A 19313-nucleotide genomic window follows, 5' to 3' on the forward strand; every position below is an offset into this window, starting at 1 on the left:
CCCAACAATCGATGCCCTGCTGCCAACATCTTCACCAGTAACCCATGGCGGGGAGCGAGAGGTAGCTGGTACTTGCTCAAGGCACCACCTCAGACTAGTGGAGGGAAGGAGTCGTCTTACTTCTCCATTGCATGGCTGTTCGAAGGACAAGCCACTGCCCACTGCCCACAAAATGACAACAACAAAATGTTGAACCAATATCACACCCTGGACTGTAGGGTAAGTGCTTCAAATATCACTATTGACTCATTTTGCTCCAAGCGACTATCGTGTAATGCACATTTACACATTTGATCTTCGCCTATTATGCAATTGGTATGTCAAGTTCACGAACACAGGCTTGTTTGCCGAAAAGATCAGAGGAAACGACCGTGAAAAATCGTGATCTTTAATTTAACTTCTTTTTCATTCTAGTTCGTTAACACACCATTTATTACTTTAATAGTTTCATTCCTTTCCTAGATTTGTACAAATTGGATCAGGTGAAAATGAGAAATTGAGAGACGCTACCAAGTAATACAGCTTTGCAGTAGTAAAAAATATGTCTTTGGCTTGGATGATGCACATGAAGAATGTGATTGTAGCTGTTTATGAGGTAACAATTTGATATTTTGCATTTCAATTCATATCTCTCTCCACAATTGGTAAAACCTGCTTGTACAACTCCAATGAAACTTGCATAGTGATGACCTGTTATGAAGAGACATGTGAAATTTGCTCAGGAATTTTATGTTAAAGGGTCGGGTTTACTTAATTTTTTGGAAACGCTTCTTCCTGAGTCCACGGACGGACATGTGGATGTATGCAAAACGTGATCATAATTTTGGTCATTCAGGGTCAGGGTTTCAGAAATTTCATGTTCAAGGACGCATCGGTCTATTCTTTAACTATTTAACTGTTAGTTCAAAATCTTTTCAAATTGATCTTTCTTGTGATTATAATAAGCTAAAATTACCACTTTCTATTGGAGTTTAAATAATTTGCACAAGTTTGTAAGGAGGAGCTTGTGACTAAAAAATTAATGGTATCGTTGGAAGCCTAATTATTGTCTTGCAGAGTCTTGCTTGATGTTCGGTTTGCCAGTGCAAAGTGGTAAAATTTAATGGTAATTAAATTTAAAATATAAATTTGGTAATATGTGATCCCTATCAGCAACAATGTGAACATAGATCTTCTAAGACTTTCCTATCTAGTTTAAAGGTAGTCAGTATAGACTATAGCAAGTTATAATTGCAATAAGTTTTCAAAAAGTACTTTCCTGGAGGTCTTTACTCTGCAATTTTTCTCAGACATTTTTAAGGAACACACAAGATGACTGAAAGTCCCAGTGAGGAAAATTTTCTCTAAGGTTGTAATAAAAACAGTCTAAGAAATCTGACCAGAGGTGACCATATTTGAATATCTAGCATATTTGGGGCTAAAACAGCATACCTTTTAAGAAAAGGAGCTACTGACATAGGGCTGAAGTTGTCATGACAAAGGTTATTGGGAGAGAGGCTTTGATCAAGTTTTTAAGAGACAGGTATAGGGTACATTTCTTGTTTTGTAGTGAAACTGTTCGAGTCATTTCCAAGTTGTTTCCTTGTGCAAAAGTGTGAATCAAGGTCTTGGTATCCCTGTTACATTTCACAGTTGATGTCGAGCAATCAGTGCTTCAGCATGCGACAATTGTTATGTTCTAAATAATATCCTCAAAATTTTGATTTCAGTATTTAATTTCTTACAGAAATTCATTGTATAAATATTTGAGGTATTAATTAAACTATATTGTAAAAGTTCACATAGTACTCAAAATTCAAAGGTAATGGCGATGCAAATAAGTTACCTTTCAGTAGCATTAACTATGTTGTTTATAATTTATGTTTTGCTTTTTCAAAATTTGAATGCATTGCAACTAAAATGAAGAAAAAGGGGCATACCCAATAGTATTATAGTGGTGATTTGACCAGGAATGAGGTGGAAAATTCTTTAATATTAACTAGGATAATGGTGACTTCAACCAGGAAATGTTGTTTAATTTAACCAGAAAGAGGTGGAACATTATGTGATATAAACCAGGATAGTGTTAGCATCAACCAGCAAATGTTGGTTGATTTAACCAGGAAAGAGGTAGCATACGTTTGAAATTAACCAGGATAGTAGTCACATCAACCAGGAAATGTTGGTTATATAACCAGAAATATATAATTTTATTATTATCCAAAACATGTACGGAAAACATTTCATTGCATGCTGCAAAGTAGTACTCGAGGGGGAAAACGATGCATATGGGGTACCACATAATTCCTGCTATGTAGCTACGCTCTCATACAAAAAAAAAATATCCTGAAGATATTTTTTGAAAAATTGGCGTATATCGTATGCATTAGAATAACCCTAGATAGTTGTTCCCTGAGGTGACTGCACTTAGTCTATCTATATCATTATCACCACCAGATTTTGAACTTTGTCACGGATTGAATTCAACTTTCATTTTGCAGTTTATATTGTACTGTGAAGTACTATGATCGCTAACATGGATAGCGCGATGGCGCCTGAGAAAAGGTAAGAATATTACTGGATAAATTATCATATTATCCAACATGCATTTGCTTATAACGACGACAGAGGATGTCATTAACCGCTTCCGTGCGTTAATTAACGTATCGCTTATTTTCGGTGGGGTGGGGAGGGGGGCGAATTTGGTGTTGCATTGAATGTACGTACAACTCTGCACTTTAATGCATGCTCATGTAATTATTCAACATGAGCTTTATTCTTGCAATAGCATATGTTAATTTTGCAGTGACATCTAGGATAAAGAGGTCTTGAGGCAATTGTAAGCTGAAGTAAATAGTAAGATGAATGTTACATCAGCACTTGTGATATATATATATATATATATATATATATATATATATATATATATATATATATATATATATATATATATATATATATATATATATATATATATATATATATATATATATATATATATACGTTTAACCATTTCATAAGAAACAAACAGCAAAATAGAGGTTGAACACAGCTTAATGTAGAAATGGAACAGTAGCTAGCAACATGTTTCATGCTAATATCCATTAGGTAGTAGCTCTACGAGGAAGTAGCCATCGTTTGGTTGTTATACCTGCAGCAATTAAGCCTGAGTAGTATTTGTTAAAGCCAGTGACATAATATATGACTGCAATTGCCGAAATCTGATCTATTGAGCGACTGCTTGAACACAGTAAGGTAGAAAATATGTGCTGATATAAATTAGTACATTTCAATATTGGCTTATTCTTCATCTTTTCTTTAATCTCGTTTTCTTTTAAGGGTCATGCAGACAATCGTAGTCCTGCTACTTGGTTCAATATCAACCAACGGTAAGGTAAACATATCAATGATAAATTGTGTAATGTTTAATGGGTATTCGTTGCATGCTTAGGAAATGACACTAGAACGAACATAGATATGTCTATGTATAATTTAGATTAATTTTGATTATAAAGAACCGATATCGCAAACATGTTGACCTTTATATCCAATCCAGTAAGTACTTCTTGTTCTAGTGCATGCAGATATAACTAAGACTCCACCGAGTGGTTTGTTCCTGGAAGGTAGTGATGTTACATTAACTTGCGTTGTTGAAGGCAATGATAACGTTATATGGGAAGATTTCAGTAAAGCGACATCGATTTTCGTTGGCAAGGAAAAGAACACAGAGAAGAAGAAGTATGACAACTTTGAGATAAGTTCTGGTGATGAAGATTTCAGTTTAATTATAAAAGACGTTCAGTTATCAGATGAAGGGACCTATGTATGCAATGACAGAGACCGACTGGCAAAAGCCACAGTGACAATCGAAGGTAATGCATTTAATAGCTCCGAAACCTACTTAAGTTAACACAATTCAGTAGAGCCCTCAGTTTAGAGGCAATTGGGGAAAACAAAGCTCTCGGGGAACAGTCATTGCCTTTTCTTAAGGAACATGATCAACTTTTTTGTCTCTGTTATTATGTCAGTCATCTGTCAATCATATAAAAACATTATGTTCAACCATATATTCCCAAAAAACGTATTAAAATATTGAACTCTTACATTCAGAATCAAGGTAATATTCAATATGAATATAGTTTGGAGTTGGAATTCGAAATTTATGACGCCCAGAGAGGATACTGTATTGCAGTAGTTTTAACTTGTGGAGCATTAATGTGTTAAAGCTGGGGCTTAGTTAATCTGTAGGATTCGTTTCTTACATTCACAGTTTTGCCAACCTTGCACCTGTATGTAAATCAATCAGAAGATACACAAGCACCACAGACAAGTACAGAGGTAAACATTACGTGTCCTGCATACAACGCTAGACCTGCTGTGTCTGTGTTTGAGCTAAGTGTCATTGGCAGTGAGAAGACGGTGAATATAACAACCGATAAATCCAATCAAAACGAAGATGGAAAAACCTATAATGCATCAGCTTCTGTTCCTTACATCGTGTCATCGGAAGACATGTCTGTATATTGCCGAGTATTTACAGCCGGACGGTGGCTCAATCACACTGAAAACTTCTGTAAGTACTGTGTCACGTTAATCGATAGTATATATTTAAGCTGAAAGGGCGTAAGGAATAGCAACAACATCAGAAGGCCTAGGAATGAGAAGCTCAATGGAAAATCTAATTAAAAAACATCAATCTGTCAAGTACCAATTCAACTACAAGAATCTAGAACACAATTCTTTTAAGCCTGTCATTGACGACATTTCCAATGCACAGGATACTAGTTCCAATGAAATCGATGTAGACTCGATAAACGATGGCTTAGGTCAAAAGAAAATAGCTTAAATTTTTAATAAAAATTGTAAAATTTTATTTAAACTTTAATTCACTTTTGATGTACGACCTAATTAGTACCATTTTGGGCCCTTCATATTCAGTCTGTAGGCAAACTGAATGATTATCGCATCAGTACTACAACAACGGACAAGAAACTGGTGTCAATGATTAGTTAGTAATATTTCTCCACGAACCCTCCCCTGATCAATGACAAAAAGCTTTTAACTTCAACACAAACAGATAAACCGAGATGTAACATAATAATCTCTGGTAACGAGATTAGATGTTTATGCCAAGCTAATCCACCAGTGAACACGTATTACATGGACGTTAATGGAAATAAACGTGATGGAGATGTTTTGTTTATTGAAGAAGTCGAACCGATGAATATTAGATGTTTTGCTACAAACGAATTAGGAACCGGGCAGTCCGATCGTCCGTTTCCTGACGACATGCATAGTAAGTGTATATGTTTGTGTTTTCATAGAGGCATGAACCCTATATGGAAAGTAAAATGGGCAGTGCTTCTTAATTAGTGGTTGAAAAAAAGAAAGAAGATAAGCTAGGACCAGGCACTCATACTGTTAATCACTTTTCATGATAGTGTCCTAATACCGAAATGTATGCACAACTTGCATTTTATTTCCTTGATGAGGGTTTCGCTCTAGAGGAAGAAATCTAATCATGTCACATTCTTTGCTCTAGGCCCCTTATCTAATGGGAAAGCATTCAGAAACCGAAACGCATTTTTCAGTAGACAGATGCTTCATTATTTCAAAACTAATTGTAAACTTTTGAATGTTTATGATATTGTTATAACCATTTCTAACAGTTTTTTTCATAAATCTTTATACCAGGACTTTAAGTCAATACTTTGTTACGTTAAGAAACGAAAAACCATCTTTTTCAACTTGTCTCCCTGAAAAGGTTTTAGTATAGTCCCAGTAGCTGTGATCGTGTCAGTTGTTGTCTTACTGGTGGTTCTAACAGTTATATACATCAGATGTCGACGCGGTCCGAGGGAAAAGATATCAGACGGTATTTATGTATCTTTGTAGATATAAACGGATGCAATTATATGAATGCATGAATAGAAGTTTTGATGGAAGGATGCATGGATGGATTGGTAGGTGGGTGGGTGATTGAGTGGGTCACTGACTGCATGCTGGCATTCTGTATGCCCGACTGAATGTATTATTGCATGTGTGAATGTGTAGATTGTTTCCTTGATCGCTAAGTGGGCGGCTGGGTACAAGAATGTATGTGAGAATGAATGGATTGATCGATGGATGGATATATGGTTGATCGGATTGCAACATGAATGGATGGATGTGTTGATGGAAGAATATATCCATTTATAAATGAATGATTAAATGTATGTAAAAGATGCATATTTGATATGGTATATAATTAATATCCTATTTTCTGAATAAATTATATTTTCCTGATAAATTATATTTTCTGTCAATGAAATATATCAACAGCAGTACTCCACAGGTGATACGATGGCAGCAAATACCTCTGATGTAATGTCTCCGAATAGAGATTTTTACCTACCTTGCAAAGCAAAAGCATATCTTCGTTATATGAACTAACAAATGGTTCACGAAGTCGAAACATTAATCTTTAGTACCATCAACAGTGGTCAAATCTTTAAATCTGTAGACGAAAATTGATAGCTGACGCTTCATATTTATATTAATCTTGAATGCGTAAATTATTTGGCCTGACAAAACAATGATTTTTAAGAAGAAAGCATTCCGAAATTGCTACGTTTGCTACAATTGGCTCGCGTGTTCTACATCCGACTTCTGAAATGAACCACTTTCGCAACTGTAAGTCTGGAAGCGGACGGTTTGTCGCGTAAGTTGGCACTGTAATTCAAAAGCGCACCGTCCAAATTATTTTGCACAATAATTAACATTACCAATAATTACTTCTTAAATACAAACTACAACTGCATAAATTCCCGTTAATTCGTCAAGTTGTATGACATGCAACAAAGGCATTGGTGTTCTACTACTGATCATTCTAACTGGATACCCATCAATTAGTTTTGCATGGATTTTTTGTTTTTTAATTTCGATGTATATATATTTCAATTTGAACAAATAGTATTGACAATGCTATGATTAACTACATATCGTTACATAGGGCTAGAAAGCATACAACTTACATATGAATATTCGTAAGGCCAGCAAGTTCTAACTAATAGTATTACACTACATAAGACCATACTATGCATGTTTGTGACATTTATCAACATTACGTTGAAGTGAACATTCTTTGTCTCACGAGATAAGTTAACTTTCGGATTAATTGAATACCTACTAGTGGTTTTCCTTGGAGAATTCTAAAAACAAAAAAGGTGAGGCAATTCACATTGCTGGTGCTCTTTTTATTTACTTACAATGATATCCACGATATCGTAGCAATGTTTATTAGGCTGAAACAATTATATTAAATCAACTGTTTAATTGATTTAGAATTTATAAATCCTGTTGGTATCAAAAGACCTTTCAATACTGCAGTAGCAGAGCTCGAGTCAACAGGATAAATACGTCTTACAACAAGTGTTGTAATCAGATGCTCATATTGAAAAAAAAAGAAAATACTCTTTGTCTGATTTGCAGATTTAATAAGGTCATAAGAATAAGTTTGGAAATCTTAACTCAATATTTTCGAGTCACGATAGTACAATATATGTAACATTCTATGCAGCTGATCTAATAAAATGCATGAATGAAGGTATGATTCATTACACTGAGCTTGTTATAATTACATTACTATTCATTCCCCCCTTTTTTTATTTTGAAAGTCGTATTCAAAATGTTTCGTTTTGATAGAGATAATACTGATGATTTTCTTCCCACAGAAGAGCAACCTTCAGTACATGGTGCTAACAAGGAGGAAAGTGTCAATCTACTCTCTCAGCAGTGAGTATCTCGCAATATTTAATACAATTTTCAAAATGACATTTGTTACTTTAACCTTACTCTACATTCTTGCCTTTGTTACTTTTGCATAAGTATACATTCTTAGGTCTGCTCTTGCTATCTATATGTGATTGTTATAATAGTACTACACATCAGCTGGAAGTTTTGTTAAACATTGATACTAACCTGTTTGCTTTTGTTATCTTAGAGAACACATACCACCTGGCAACGAAGGTAATTATAATATAAAGTATGTAAGACAACATTTAATCTGCTTCTAGCAAATAACTTTGACTAAGATATAAGAAAATGTTGGTATCGCCGCAAGTTTCTTTTTTATAGAGATAATATTGATGATTTTCTTCCAACAGGACAGCAACCTTCAGTACATGGTGCTAAAGAGGAGGAAAGTGTCAATCAACCCTCTCAGTCGTGAGTCACTCGAAACAGTGCAGAGCGCAATATTTAATACATTTTTCGAAATGGCATTTGTTACGTTAAAATAACTCTACATTCCTGTATTTGTTACTTTTGCATAGGTATACATTCTTATGTCTGTTCTTGCTAACTAAATATAATTTTGATAACAGTTCCACATTAGCTGGAAGTTTTGTTAAACATTGATACAAACCTGTTTGCGTTTTCCTTCCGTTATATTAGTGAACAAATACCACCTGGCAACGAAGGTAATTATAATATAAAGTATATAAAGCAACATTGCATCTGCTTCTAGCAAATAACTTTGACTAAGACATAAGAAATTGATGGATGGCCGCACGATGAAAAGTCAAATTGTTGATGGACATTAATTACTGTACGTAAAACGAGGCATATCACAAACTCTTCACAATCCCGTGTGACCACTGCATACTTTATGCACAAATGGTTATTAAGAACATTGATTGCCAAGCGTACGCCTCCATGTTTTATTTTCCTCTATAGAAATGTCAGAAAGTGAAAATACAAATGATGAGGAAGTGTCAAGTCTTTCCCTTAAACAGTGAGTAATGGACTGTTCTATCACAATTAACATAAGTATAATCATTCAATTTTTCTCTTCGAGAAAACAAATGCATCGTAATTTAACAATGTTAGCACACTTGTAACTGTTTGTTAATTTCCTTCAGTGACTCATCAATTCCCAAGACGGATCTAACCAGCGACTTAAAAGGTACAGATTTTTGATTTTACTTCATACCTCACATGACTGGTGTTAACAAGACCATACCGTTAACACACCACCGTACAATAATTAATACGTTCTCTAGTACTGGACCTGTTTTTTGTTTTTTTTTAACAAAATTGTTTACTGGGATAATCGTAAATCCAAAATCGAGTGTGGCGGTCTTGAAAACATGCCAAAAAGGAACAACAGACTAGACTTTGTTATTTCAGTAAACTATTTCATAGCTCATCTACAATCAAAGACGAAGCTGTCGTCACTCTTAGTTTTTAGAATGCACTTGCAAGTTACACACTTTGCTCAACAATATTTACTCATTCAGGGTTATAGTAACATTACACTTTCTGATATTGCAGACTTGTGTGTCATAATTGTTTTTTAAGTTTTATCATCTCTTGATCTAGAACAATGCTATGTGAATCAACATTTATGTCAAATGAAAACGCTTAAATTTTATTGTATAAATTTGTCTTTAAATCCGTCGTCAGAGGTTACAATATGGTATAAGAAACAGTTTCAAAAGAAACACAAAATAAAGTTGGCATTTTAAGCAGTTGTGTTTGATCAAACTACACAAACTTAACTCATTGTCTTCAAGATACATGTAATCATTCGTTGGAGAGTATTGGCTAGGTACTCATCTTTAGGAAAACTATCGAGGATATAATATAAATAATTAAACATATGTTTGGACAGGTAAAGATTTCCAGCCAAAAAATTACTGTACTTGTGGGGTTATTTCATTTATTTTTTGCATTTATTTATTTCGTTCTATCACAACATAAGTATGACATATGACACAGAAGGAGATAAGAAACAAAACTAGTGCAAATACTGTATTTGTGGGGTTATTACAAATTTCAATTCAGATTGAGATGTCACACAATAGCTTATATATAATATATATATTAGATATATATATATATATATATATAACAAAAACACGTGGATGACACAGAATCAGTTCCTCAGTATAAAGAAAACCTGTCAAATGATCATTTATATTATACGAACTGACAATACCAATGTAGACGTTATTCTACGTTATGACAACACCTATAGTACCATAATTAAGTAGTAAAACAAGTTAGTAAAATCATATGTTTGGAGTTGCCCTGACCTAAGCCTTTCATCCCTAAGAAATTAATGATATATAATGACCATTTTGTGACATTAAATAAAGCTTGGTCAAAAAATATGGCAAATATTGTTTGTTTATTATGTCCATTCAATTTCATAGATCCACAGAAGTTCATGAGTAAAATTCTATTGCAAGTCAATAAAGACTGGGAAATTTTCGCCATTGACATTTTAAACATATCAAAAAGAGTTGTGAAAGAAGCAGTGATGAAAAATAACAACTTAGACGGTAAGAATTTTTATTATTTTGATTAAGAATTGTTATAGCTGCAAACTGGCAAATAATATAAGAAAATTATCAATTAAATTGTTTTGGATTTCACCAGAATTTTTTTTTTGCTAAAATTAATCGTCCGCATGATTCTAGATTATATTCAATTCGATTGTACTGTTGCATGGAAATAATTCTTGCCACTGAATTCCTCACAGACCAAATAAACGCAGCTACTAAAAATATGACATCTGATCATATCGAGGAATTAGACAAAAATGCAGAGGTGTTGAAGAAATTTGGATTTGAATACGTTAAGGGAGAAAACGGATGCTTCCTACAACACATTACCAAAACACGAGCTGGTAAGTGTATTAGTAATTTGCCCTTTTCTCAAAGTTTGTTGAGAGCAATCATTTGATTTGAGTTTGTGGAAACCTAAGATCTTAGTAACAGGTTCTTTCTACTAGTGTCTGCAATGTCTCTGCAATTTATTTCTTAGCAAACTACTTGTAGAGGGTGGGTAAATATTCCCTTTACCACCGCCAGGCTTCAAAGCCAATGAAAAGAGTTTATTATGTAACTAGTTTTATTCTAAAACACTCATTTTTTATTGTTTACTTATTACTCTGCATGTAAGTCTGGACGTGTCGTGTAATTATGTATTATCATGAGTATCTCATGCATTAGTGCTATAATACTCTTCCCATCTGCCTTTTTGAATTACAAGGGGCTCTACAAACACATTTACTCTGAATTGATTTTGTCTTTAATATGTTAACATGAAATGCAACTCATTAACATCCCGCTTCATCTCCGCTTTAGACTACATTTATCGTTTTTGTTTTTATAAATACAATTGGATGTGGCAGTAGATTTCTGCTACTTTTATAGTGTGCAATTTTTTAACGAAATTGGTGCTTTCGTGGTATATTTTCTTGCAAACGCCTTTTCCTAAAGTATTTTTTATTGATATCAATTTAAAATTTCAAGACATTTTTTTTTTCATTTTAACCTTGATTCTAGAAGCAGCACAGGAGAATGAATCTACGAATGTTTCAAGCAGGTTCGTTTGAGTTTCTCTCTTTAGTTGAAATAAGTTTTAAAAGTAAAACATCATAGGATGACTGAGAGGAACGAAATAATCCAATCACAACTACTTGTCATATATATATATCAGCCGTTCCACACAGAGATTTCAGTAACTACTGTAAATCTTTAACTTTTCTACCATAGTAAATACTGGGTTGTGTTGACAAATCTGATAAATCGGTACCATTGCTATTAGGTTTACAGTAAGAATTGAGGATATGTTTAAACCCAGCAACTGGGTTTGTTGGAAGTACACATGTCCTCAGTTCTTACTGTAATCCTAATAGCACATGCTACCGCTTTATAGCACGATCCATTTTTTTTCTTTGGTACAAACTTTAAGATTTACGGTAGTAAATGTGTTCTATGTGTGTATCGGTGCATATATAGTAATTAAGCAAGGCAGTTCCAATTGAAAACCTTTTTTTTTACATTCTTCTAATGCTACTTGTAGTCCCCAAAGTGACGAATTATTTAACTCATGTGGAATCAGAATTGGTAAACGTGGAATTAAGAAACTTTTGGAAGCATTCGGCGAAAAGTATATTGGAACTGAGGATGGTGCCACTATCTTGAAAACGTTAGAGCAGAAGAGTGTGATAAGGAAACCGTATGTCAATCTTCTACGACAACTAACTAAGTGCAACATCTATAGAGCGATGAAAATACTTCTTTTACATTTCGAAACAGGTTGGTGAATTATAATATTGCAAAGTAAATTACGATATTGTTAAGGTTGCACAAATTTACAAAGCGTTTTTTTTTCTTACATACATGTCTACAAGATCATAGTATTTGAGTATCAATGTGAAGTATTTGTATGTTACACACATTTAATATCATATGTGTTAATATTATTTAATATAACAAAGGTGAGATGTACTATTTTGTTCTAATTGTATATATATATATATATATATATATATATATATATATATATATATATATATATATATATATATATATATATATATATATATCGCTGTTAATTATTAAATGTATACAACCTAATAAGTTAAATGGAAGAATCATTTGAAAGAAGAATTTGTCTTGAATCTTAGTTTCAGTACCGCAGTCATAGATTCTTTAGTGTTAAGTCCTCAATATTATCCGGAAATAACAAATATTTCCTACGATTGTTTGTAGATCAAATTGAGGTAGTTATAAATGAAATAACAGCGGAGCATATTGGAATGATGGATGACATCAACACGCATAACAAGTTGGAGAAGAGAAATTTACTGGAAGAGTTTAACCTTCAATCTGTCGAGGAAGAAGGTAGATATTACTTCAAGAACATGGAGAGCACACAATCTGGTAAGACGTTTTGGCGTGTTTCCCACCTTCAAAATGTTTTAGTTTTAAGCAGTTACGAGTTTTTATCTCCATATGAGAGTTAGTAAAACCAAAACCGACCAGATCATATAAGATGGCCTTTGAAATGTTTGTATACTCCACTCCAGAAGTGGTTACGTGTTAACAACATGCATTTATACATTGTGTGTGTGTTTGACCGTACAAGTAAGTCGTTATGCTCCAGTCATCATCATCATCATCATTCACCTCGCACAATTACAATGTTAAGGTGGCATCGTGTCCGGTAGAAAATTGAGACCGGTTTGGGTGAGTTGCAAACAAGTGTACAAGTAGCTGTGTCGTTCGATTACTACTTACAAGTAGCACCATTATATAGTATAACATAGTGTGTTACTCTCATACTTCAATTATCGACATTTCTTTGAATTTCAGAGTTTAACTATGTATCTTATAAACAATATTTGCAAACAGTATCATGCATGCGTATGTTACTGAACTTATTTAAACTTCAGAAAAGTCGTCAAACGAAGAAATCATCTACCAACAAGATCCTCCAACTATCGAGAGCAGGTCTGTTTACTTTCTTTATTTGTCCTATTATGTTTATTATATGAACTTGTATGTGTATGTCTTCATGGGGCCGCAATGTATACGCACTAGCAATGTAATAAATGTAAAAGCTAACACATGTTTCATAAACGACATGTTTGGTTTAATTTTCTATTCTCATTTTTTATTCTATTGACCATCTCCTTTGATAACAAAAGAGACGATATGTTAAAGTTATGCAGAGACAGGATTGGGAAAGTTGGGATTCGTAGACTGTTGGCAGCATTTAAAAAAGGCGATGTTGAAACTGGAGATGGAACCAACATCCTAAAGAAGCTGGATGCAAATGAAGTAATAAACAAAGACTGTGCAAATTTGTTGTCAAAGCTTTCAGACTGCAATTTGTTTCGAGCAAGAAAAATAGTGGTTGCTTATTTAGAAGCAGGTTTGTTATAATTATAAATTTAAAATATCTTGATGAGGTTACGTAGTGTAATGTGCTTTACCATTCGTGCCAATAATTGTCAATAAGGCTATTTTGGTATAACTTAATAAACTGTTGCTATGCTTACCATCAAAACATATGCGAATGTGTTCCTTGTCTTGTTTTAAAATTTCCGTCCCGTACATTGATACATTAATACTGGCGAGGACTGTATGTGCCTACGCGTGTATAGAGCTGATGCTCGGTAACTAAGGTTAACAATTGCGAATCTGACATATGGATGTTAATATATTTCCTTCGAACATATGTTTACTCTCACTCATTACAATGACTATTTCACCACAGACCTTTGGAAGTACATCACCAATAACCTATGTCCACAAATATCTTTGGACTGGGAATTATATGCAGTTGATGTCCTGGGATTGGGAAAACTTCATGTTGTGGATATAGTTGAACACACCAAGGACGAGAAGGGTACGTCTTATTTCACACTTTGTCGTTGAGTGCAGTGAAATATAACTCAAATATATACTTTGAATCAGCATATTGTTGTTACAATTCTCAGTAAAAGCAACTGAGTAACGGTGGAAGAAGATTACATCTAAGCGGAGGGAGCACAAAAGTTGATTGCCAAGGGCAAATTTGATTTGATAGGCAATCACCAAAATAACCGCCCGCCATTTTAGATTTTTGGTGCATTTGAAATACAATTTATTGTCCTTGTTTGAATACTTAAAAAAGAGCACATTTTATTTCCACAACTCACTCTACATTCAGTAAATTTTTTCTTTATATAAATGGCAAATAGCGCATTTGTAATTACAAAGGGGTCCTTTTTAATAAAAACACAGAGGAAACTGGTTATTTTTCATTAACCCAAATGGCTACCAATATTTCCTGCAAAAGGTAGTTTTGATGTTCCGGCACACGGAAACACCCAAAATTCTGCTTTTTCGCCCCTGACTAAGTACTTTAATATCCTGTGCTTTTACAAACAGACTCGCTACTCAATGATTTATTGTGTTAATGTACTTTAGACAAATATAAAGAAACAATAGCTTTCACTGTATTTCATGATTAAAGCTCGATGATGTATGAGAAATATGAAAGTAAAGACTTATCAACGTTAAATTGTGTAGGACCATTTGAAAGAGAAGCTGTAAAATTTATAGTAAAGAAAAATATATAAAACGGTCGCGAAGTATTTATATTTGAAGTGTACTTTGTAGTCAATGTAAGCGGAGGGTGCACATACGTCCACGGGCAGGGGGAGGTGTGATTGTGATTGATATTAGGTAAAGAAAGAACCAAATAACCGCTAGGTAAAAGGAATCATTTTTTGCAAATCGCAGCACCATCTTCTTCTGGGTTGAATGTTTTCCCACAAATGGCACTTTTAAGGACTACACCTCTCTGTGTTCTAGTCGTTAACTTGATTACATTATCTCGAAAAATTGTTGTCACCTTGATTAAATAGTCTCGAAAAATTGTTGTCACCGAAACAACGCTCGATAGAGCTAAACACGTAGGCGGAGATTTTTTACACTTTTATTTCGAATACGTAGAGAGAGTGAACCTCGGTGAAAAAGTTGTTGCCGGAAAAAACTACCAGAACAATAAACGTAGATATACAACGACTTTCTGTGGTTTATTGCTTCTTTCTGGAGAATGTAAAGAATACAAAAACAATAGTATCCTTTACAAAAATACTCTTCAAAGACAATACTTTAACTCAAGATACCCTTTACTAATGAGCAAAACAACAAATACTCCAGATAACGATAACAGGCACAAGCATATAGCGAAAGAACATTAAAAATGCAAATCTATAAATGGGACATAATACACAAGTATACAATTACGATACCTAACCCTCCAAGGCCTATATAAAACATACATAATACTACACATACTACTTAGATTATCTGCAACTATAGCACATGCGAAAACACTCTGAATTAGGAGAGGAATGAAGCATGTAACTCACATAATACGCACATATGCAAAGAAGGGAGGCGGGTATAAAAGGTCACAGCTAAACTAAATTAGGTAAGGGCAGCAGTGGCCTTCGCCCGACTTCGACCCAACGGAAATTTCCCTTGCAACCACGCTTAATAAATAGCTGAATTCTGAAAATCAAACGCACATTCACAACACCCCCCTCAAAAAAGAGCATTTTAATATAATGTGTTCTAGCAAGTAAACTCACTAATCAAAGTATTGCTTGTTTCAATGCAATTTCGACTACAAAGAAACAATTGACTCAAACCGTTTTCTAAAATGTCTCCATCTTTCCGACATGGCCCATTCAGTCCAACTACAATGGGGATTAAACACTTAGAAATGTAATGTGGACAGCATTCAAGTAGGAATTTAACACTCACATGAAAGAGCAACCGAAGCAGTTGTTTTGAAAGTTTGACGATGAATGAGAAATATGAAAATGAAGGATAAACGACATAACATTGAATAAGGTGCAAGTGCAAGAAGCTGTAAAATTCTATAAAATCATTTCAAACGGTTGCAACGCAGCCTGTGTCGATAAGTGTCCTCCTATAAATGGTACTTCTATATATAAACAATGAGATTTGCAAAAGTCGTGAGTCAGCTATGTGAATGTTTCTTATTCATCTGCAAATAAAGACTTTAATCAGTTTCATAACGAATCGTGCAGAATAAATTACTTGAAAAATGAACAGTAAAACATTTATGCAATGTTCAATTCAAGTAAAGAACCATTGCTTACGGAAAAGGTTCAGATGATATAAAAATCATATACATTTGCTTCTCGGTTAACTTTTCAGGGCAGGTGCTGAGCGTGTTTAGAAAATGGAGGTATATACATGGTCAGCAGAAGAAAGTTTCTAAACAGTTTCTTCAAGACCTCATCAACGCCAATAAAATCAGCAATAAAATATTGTCAAAAGACAACAGACCAAAAGATGTTACTGCTTTAAAAGGTAAAAAACATTGAGTGGAAATGAAATCAGCTATCAGCCTTAGTCAATGTAGTCAAATTGTAATGAAGTAAGAACAAAAAAAAAAAGGAAGAAACGTTCTGCTTAAGTAGATTCTAGAAATTAAAATTGTAAGAAAATTGTGGTAGCAAACAAATTTTACAAGTTTAAATTTCAGGCACTATCTACCAGTACCTTTGAATTTACGTATTTGCTTCGGATAACATTGTTGAAATATTCAGCTTATTGAAGCTCGCTTCGTTTAAATGGTTTATTCGCTACAGTAAGCGATGTAATTAATATTGTCATGAAACACCTATTTTCCCGCTGCGGGTCTATACCATTAACACATGGGCTGTGAACTCACAACGGCTTATATTTGTGTTTTGTGTGATAATGTGTATTGTTTTACATATCATTATCAGGAAAATATGTGAGCAAGCAATAAGACCAGTGTCCATAATATTTTTTTATATTAATCTATTCTTTTTAAATCTAAGACCTCATTATACTTCAAATTTATCATAACTGTGAACAGTATTATTTAAGATACTTAACAATATTTAATACAAACCATTAAATTATCAGTTGTGGTAATATATATCTAACGTACAATCAGTATAATTGCTCCTTTTTTAATTTTCCCTTTTAGCGGAACCCGCCAAGGAGGGCGACTGCAGGTATAAATTTTAACAAAATATATAACTGCTTCTTTTAGTATTTATTTCCTGTTATCAAATGTGCCTTGCTATTTAACTAATTTTATTTTAACATTTAAGCATATGTACCTGTATTACATGGGCTTCCTAAAGGGCAAATCGATTGTATTGCAAGGTATTATCTTTGTGTGCTTTTTATCAGTTGTATTGGAAATAAACAATACAAATCCAACTTAATTTTTTATTTTCGTTTGGCAGTAAAGAGTTTGTGGATATGTTAACAACTTGTAGTATGAGAATTGGCGATGCTGGAAGTAAACGATTGGTTGCACTGTTTTCTAATTCCTCTGGGGCATCAGAGAGGATTTCGGTGTATGACAGCGTTAATGCTCTAGACCAACTGTGCTGTATGCTGTATGAGGCAAACCTATTTACAGCAAGAGATGTGGTTATAACCTACATTGAGAAACGTATGTGTGTCACTTTTTGTCATTTCAAATTGAATTCGCTTCGCTGATGCATTATCTATAATTAAATATTATTTCTTGTTTATTCTACGCGTCTTGCTGTATTGGCGACTATTATTGTATTCTCTGATTGATTAATAACTACATTTGCCGTTAAACATGAAGGTAAATGGCATGAATGAAAAATCGAGAGTTAGTCACACTAAACCTTACTGCATTATCATTCTAATTTGTGTGTAATGCCAAAGAGTTAAGAGTAATTGTTGGTAGACATTTAATCACGTCATTTGCCTAGATGGTGTAAGGTAAATCAGTCATCTAAAAATAGTTATTATCATCTAAGGAACCTTGTTTACGCCTGAGTAGCCTGGAGAACCTGACTTCCTATTTTCATAATTGCATGTGCTCCTTTAGAATAAAGAGGTCACACGTGCCTTTCGATGCTAGTTCATCTACAGATTGAACGCTCTCCCATCACCAATTTATTTGCTATGGTCCAATATAAATTTATGTCGTCTATTCGTTACAATCTCGTTCATGTATTTAGAACTACAGGAGCTAATAGCAAACATTTCGGAGGAGAGAGCATCTTATTGGGACAAATTAGCAAAGTGTGGCTTATCCCTATCCGAGGAGGATGTTCTAGAGAGAACAGACAGGTCAAACAAAGGCAAGTAGTTTGTGGTTCATGAACGTTGAAAATGTAAACACCATCTATCATCAGTACAATTGAAGTTTTGCCATTGACTTTGCTCAAAGAATATACTTTTTTTTAAATAACATATTTACTCTTGTTTTACATGATACAGTCCCGAACTGCAATAAATGGCACACTTCTTAAGATGTGATGCATGTGACATAATTGTCATGAACTGAAAAATTACTGATGGGAGTTAATCTTTTGGCAATGTATATTTACTAGTTTTATATCTTTCAATAGGACTCTCATGAGTATGTTTTAGAAATATATGTTGACGAAATGAGACAAGCGTCCAATATTAACATTTATTCCCCTCAAAAGTTTGTATTGTCTTTCACTCAGAACGAGTACGCATGGCTATCTCCAAGTGGATGAGAAAAACGAATATCAGTAAAGATGTTGAGGAAAATTTGAAAGAAAAAGCCTCAACTTTCTCCGAGTTGGGTAAGAAGTATATTAATAGAGTTGTACATTATTACGATAAATGATGACCGTTGAGATCACATTAAACTGTAGATATATATATATATATATATATATATATATATATATATATATATATATATATACATATACATATACATATACATATATACATATACATATATATATATATATATATATATATATATATATATATATATATATATATATATATATATATATATATATATATATATTAAAGATCAAAATGTATTGCGATGGTGTTCCCTGTCTTGTTTGCCCGTCCCCGTACATCGTATAGTCATACTGGTGAGTGTTGTACGTGCCTACACGTGTATTTGGAATGGGGTGAATATTATATAAAATACTGGAAAATGACTAAAATCCGTATTAT

At 33.7% G+C, this 19313-nt stretch overlaps 2 protein-coding genes across 5 annotated transcripts in view; both read left to right on the forward strand.

Annotated features, from left to right (window-relative positions):
* The first annotated feature begins 4151 nt into the window (after positions 1-4151).
* LOC139977938 (tyrosine-protein kinase CSK-like) overlaps positions 4152-19313 on the forward strand; it is a 35818-nt gene continuing 20656 nt past the window's right edge. The window contains exons 1-3 of one of the 4 annotated variants that reach the window (XM_071987680.1): positions 4152-4552; positions 5057-5275; positions 5744-5854. In XM_071987680.1, coding sequence (XP_071843781.1) covers positions 4492-4552; positions 5057-5275; positions 5744-5854 — 391 coding nt within the window. In that variant the 5' untranslated portion in view covers positions 4152-4491. Of the gene's footprint in view, positions 4553-5056; positions 5276-5743; positions 5855-17568; positions 17779-18322; positions 18920-19313 lie in introns of those variants that run through there. The other 3 variants (XM_071987681.1, XM_071987684.1, XM_071987683.1) reach the window with 3 other exon arrangements.
* LOC139977942 (uncharacterized) lies at positions 12529-14210 on the forward strand. Its single transcript, XM_071987689.1, has 4 exons — positions 12529-12695; positions 13208-13265; positions 13463-13689; positions 14035-14210. Exons 1-4 carry the CDS (start codon positions 12572-12574, stop codon positions 14193-14195), a joined length of 570 nt encoding a protein of 189 aa, XP_071843790.1. The 5' UTR covers positions 12529-12571; the 3' UTR covers positions 14196-14210.

This window comes from Apostichopus japonicus, chromosome 12 (assembly GCF_037975245.1).
Source record: "Apostichopus japonicus isolate 1M-3 chromosome 12, ASM3797524v1, whole genome shotgun sequence".
Classification (NCBI taxonomy): Eukaryota; Metazoa; Echinodermata; class Holothuroidea; order Aspidochirotida; family Stichopodidae; genus Apostichopus; species Apostichopus japonicus.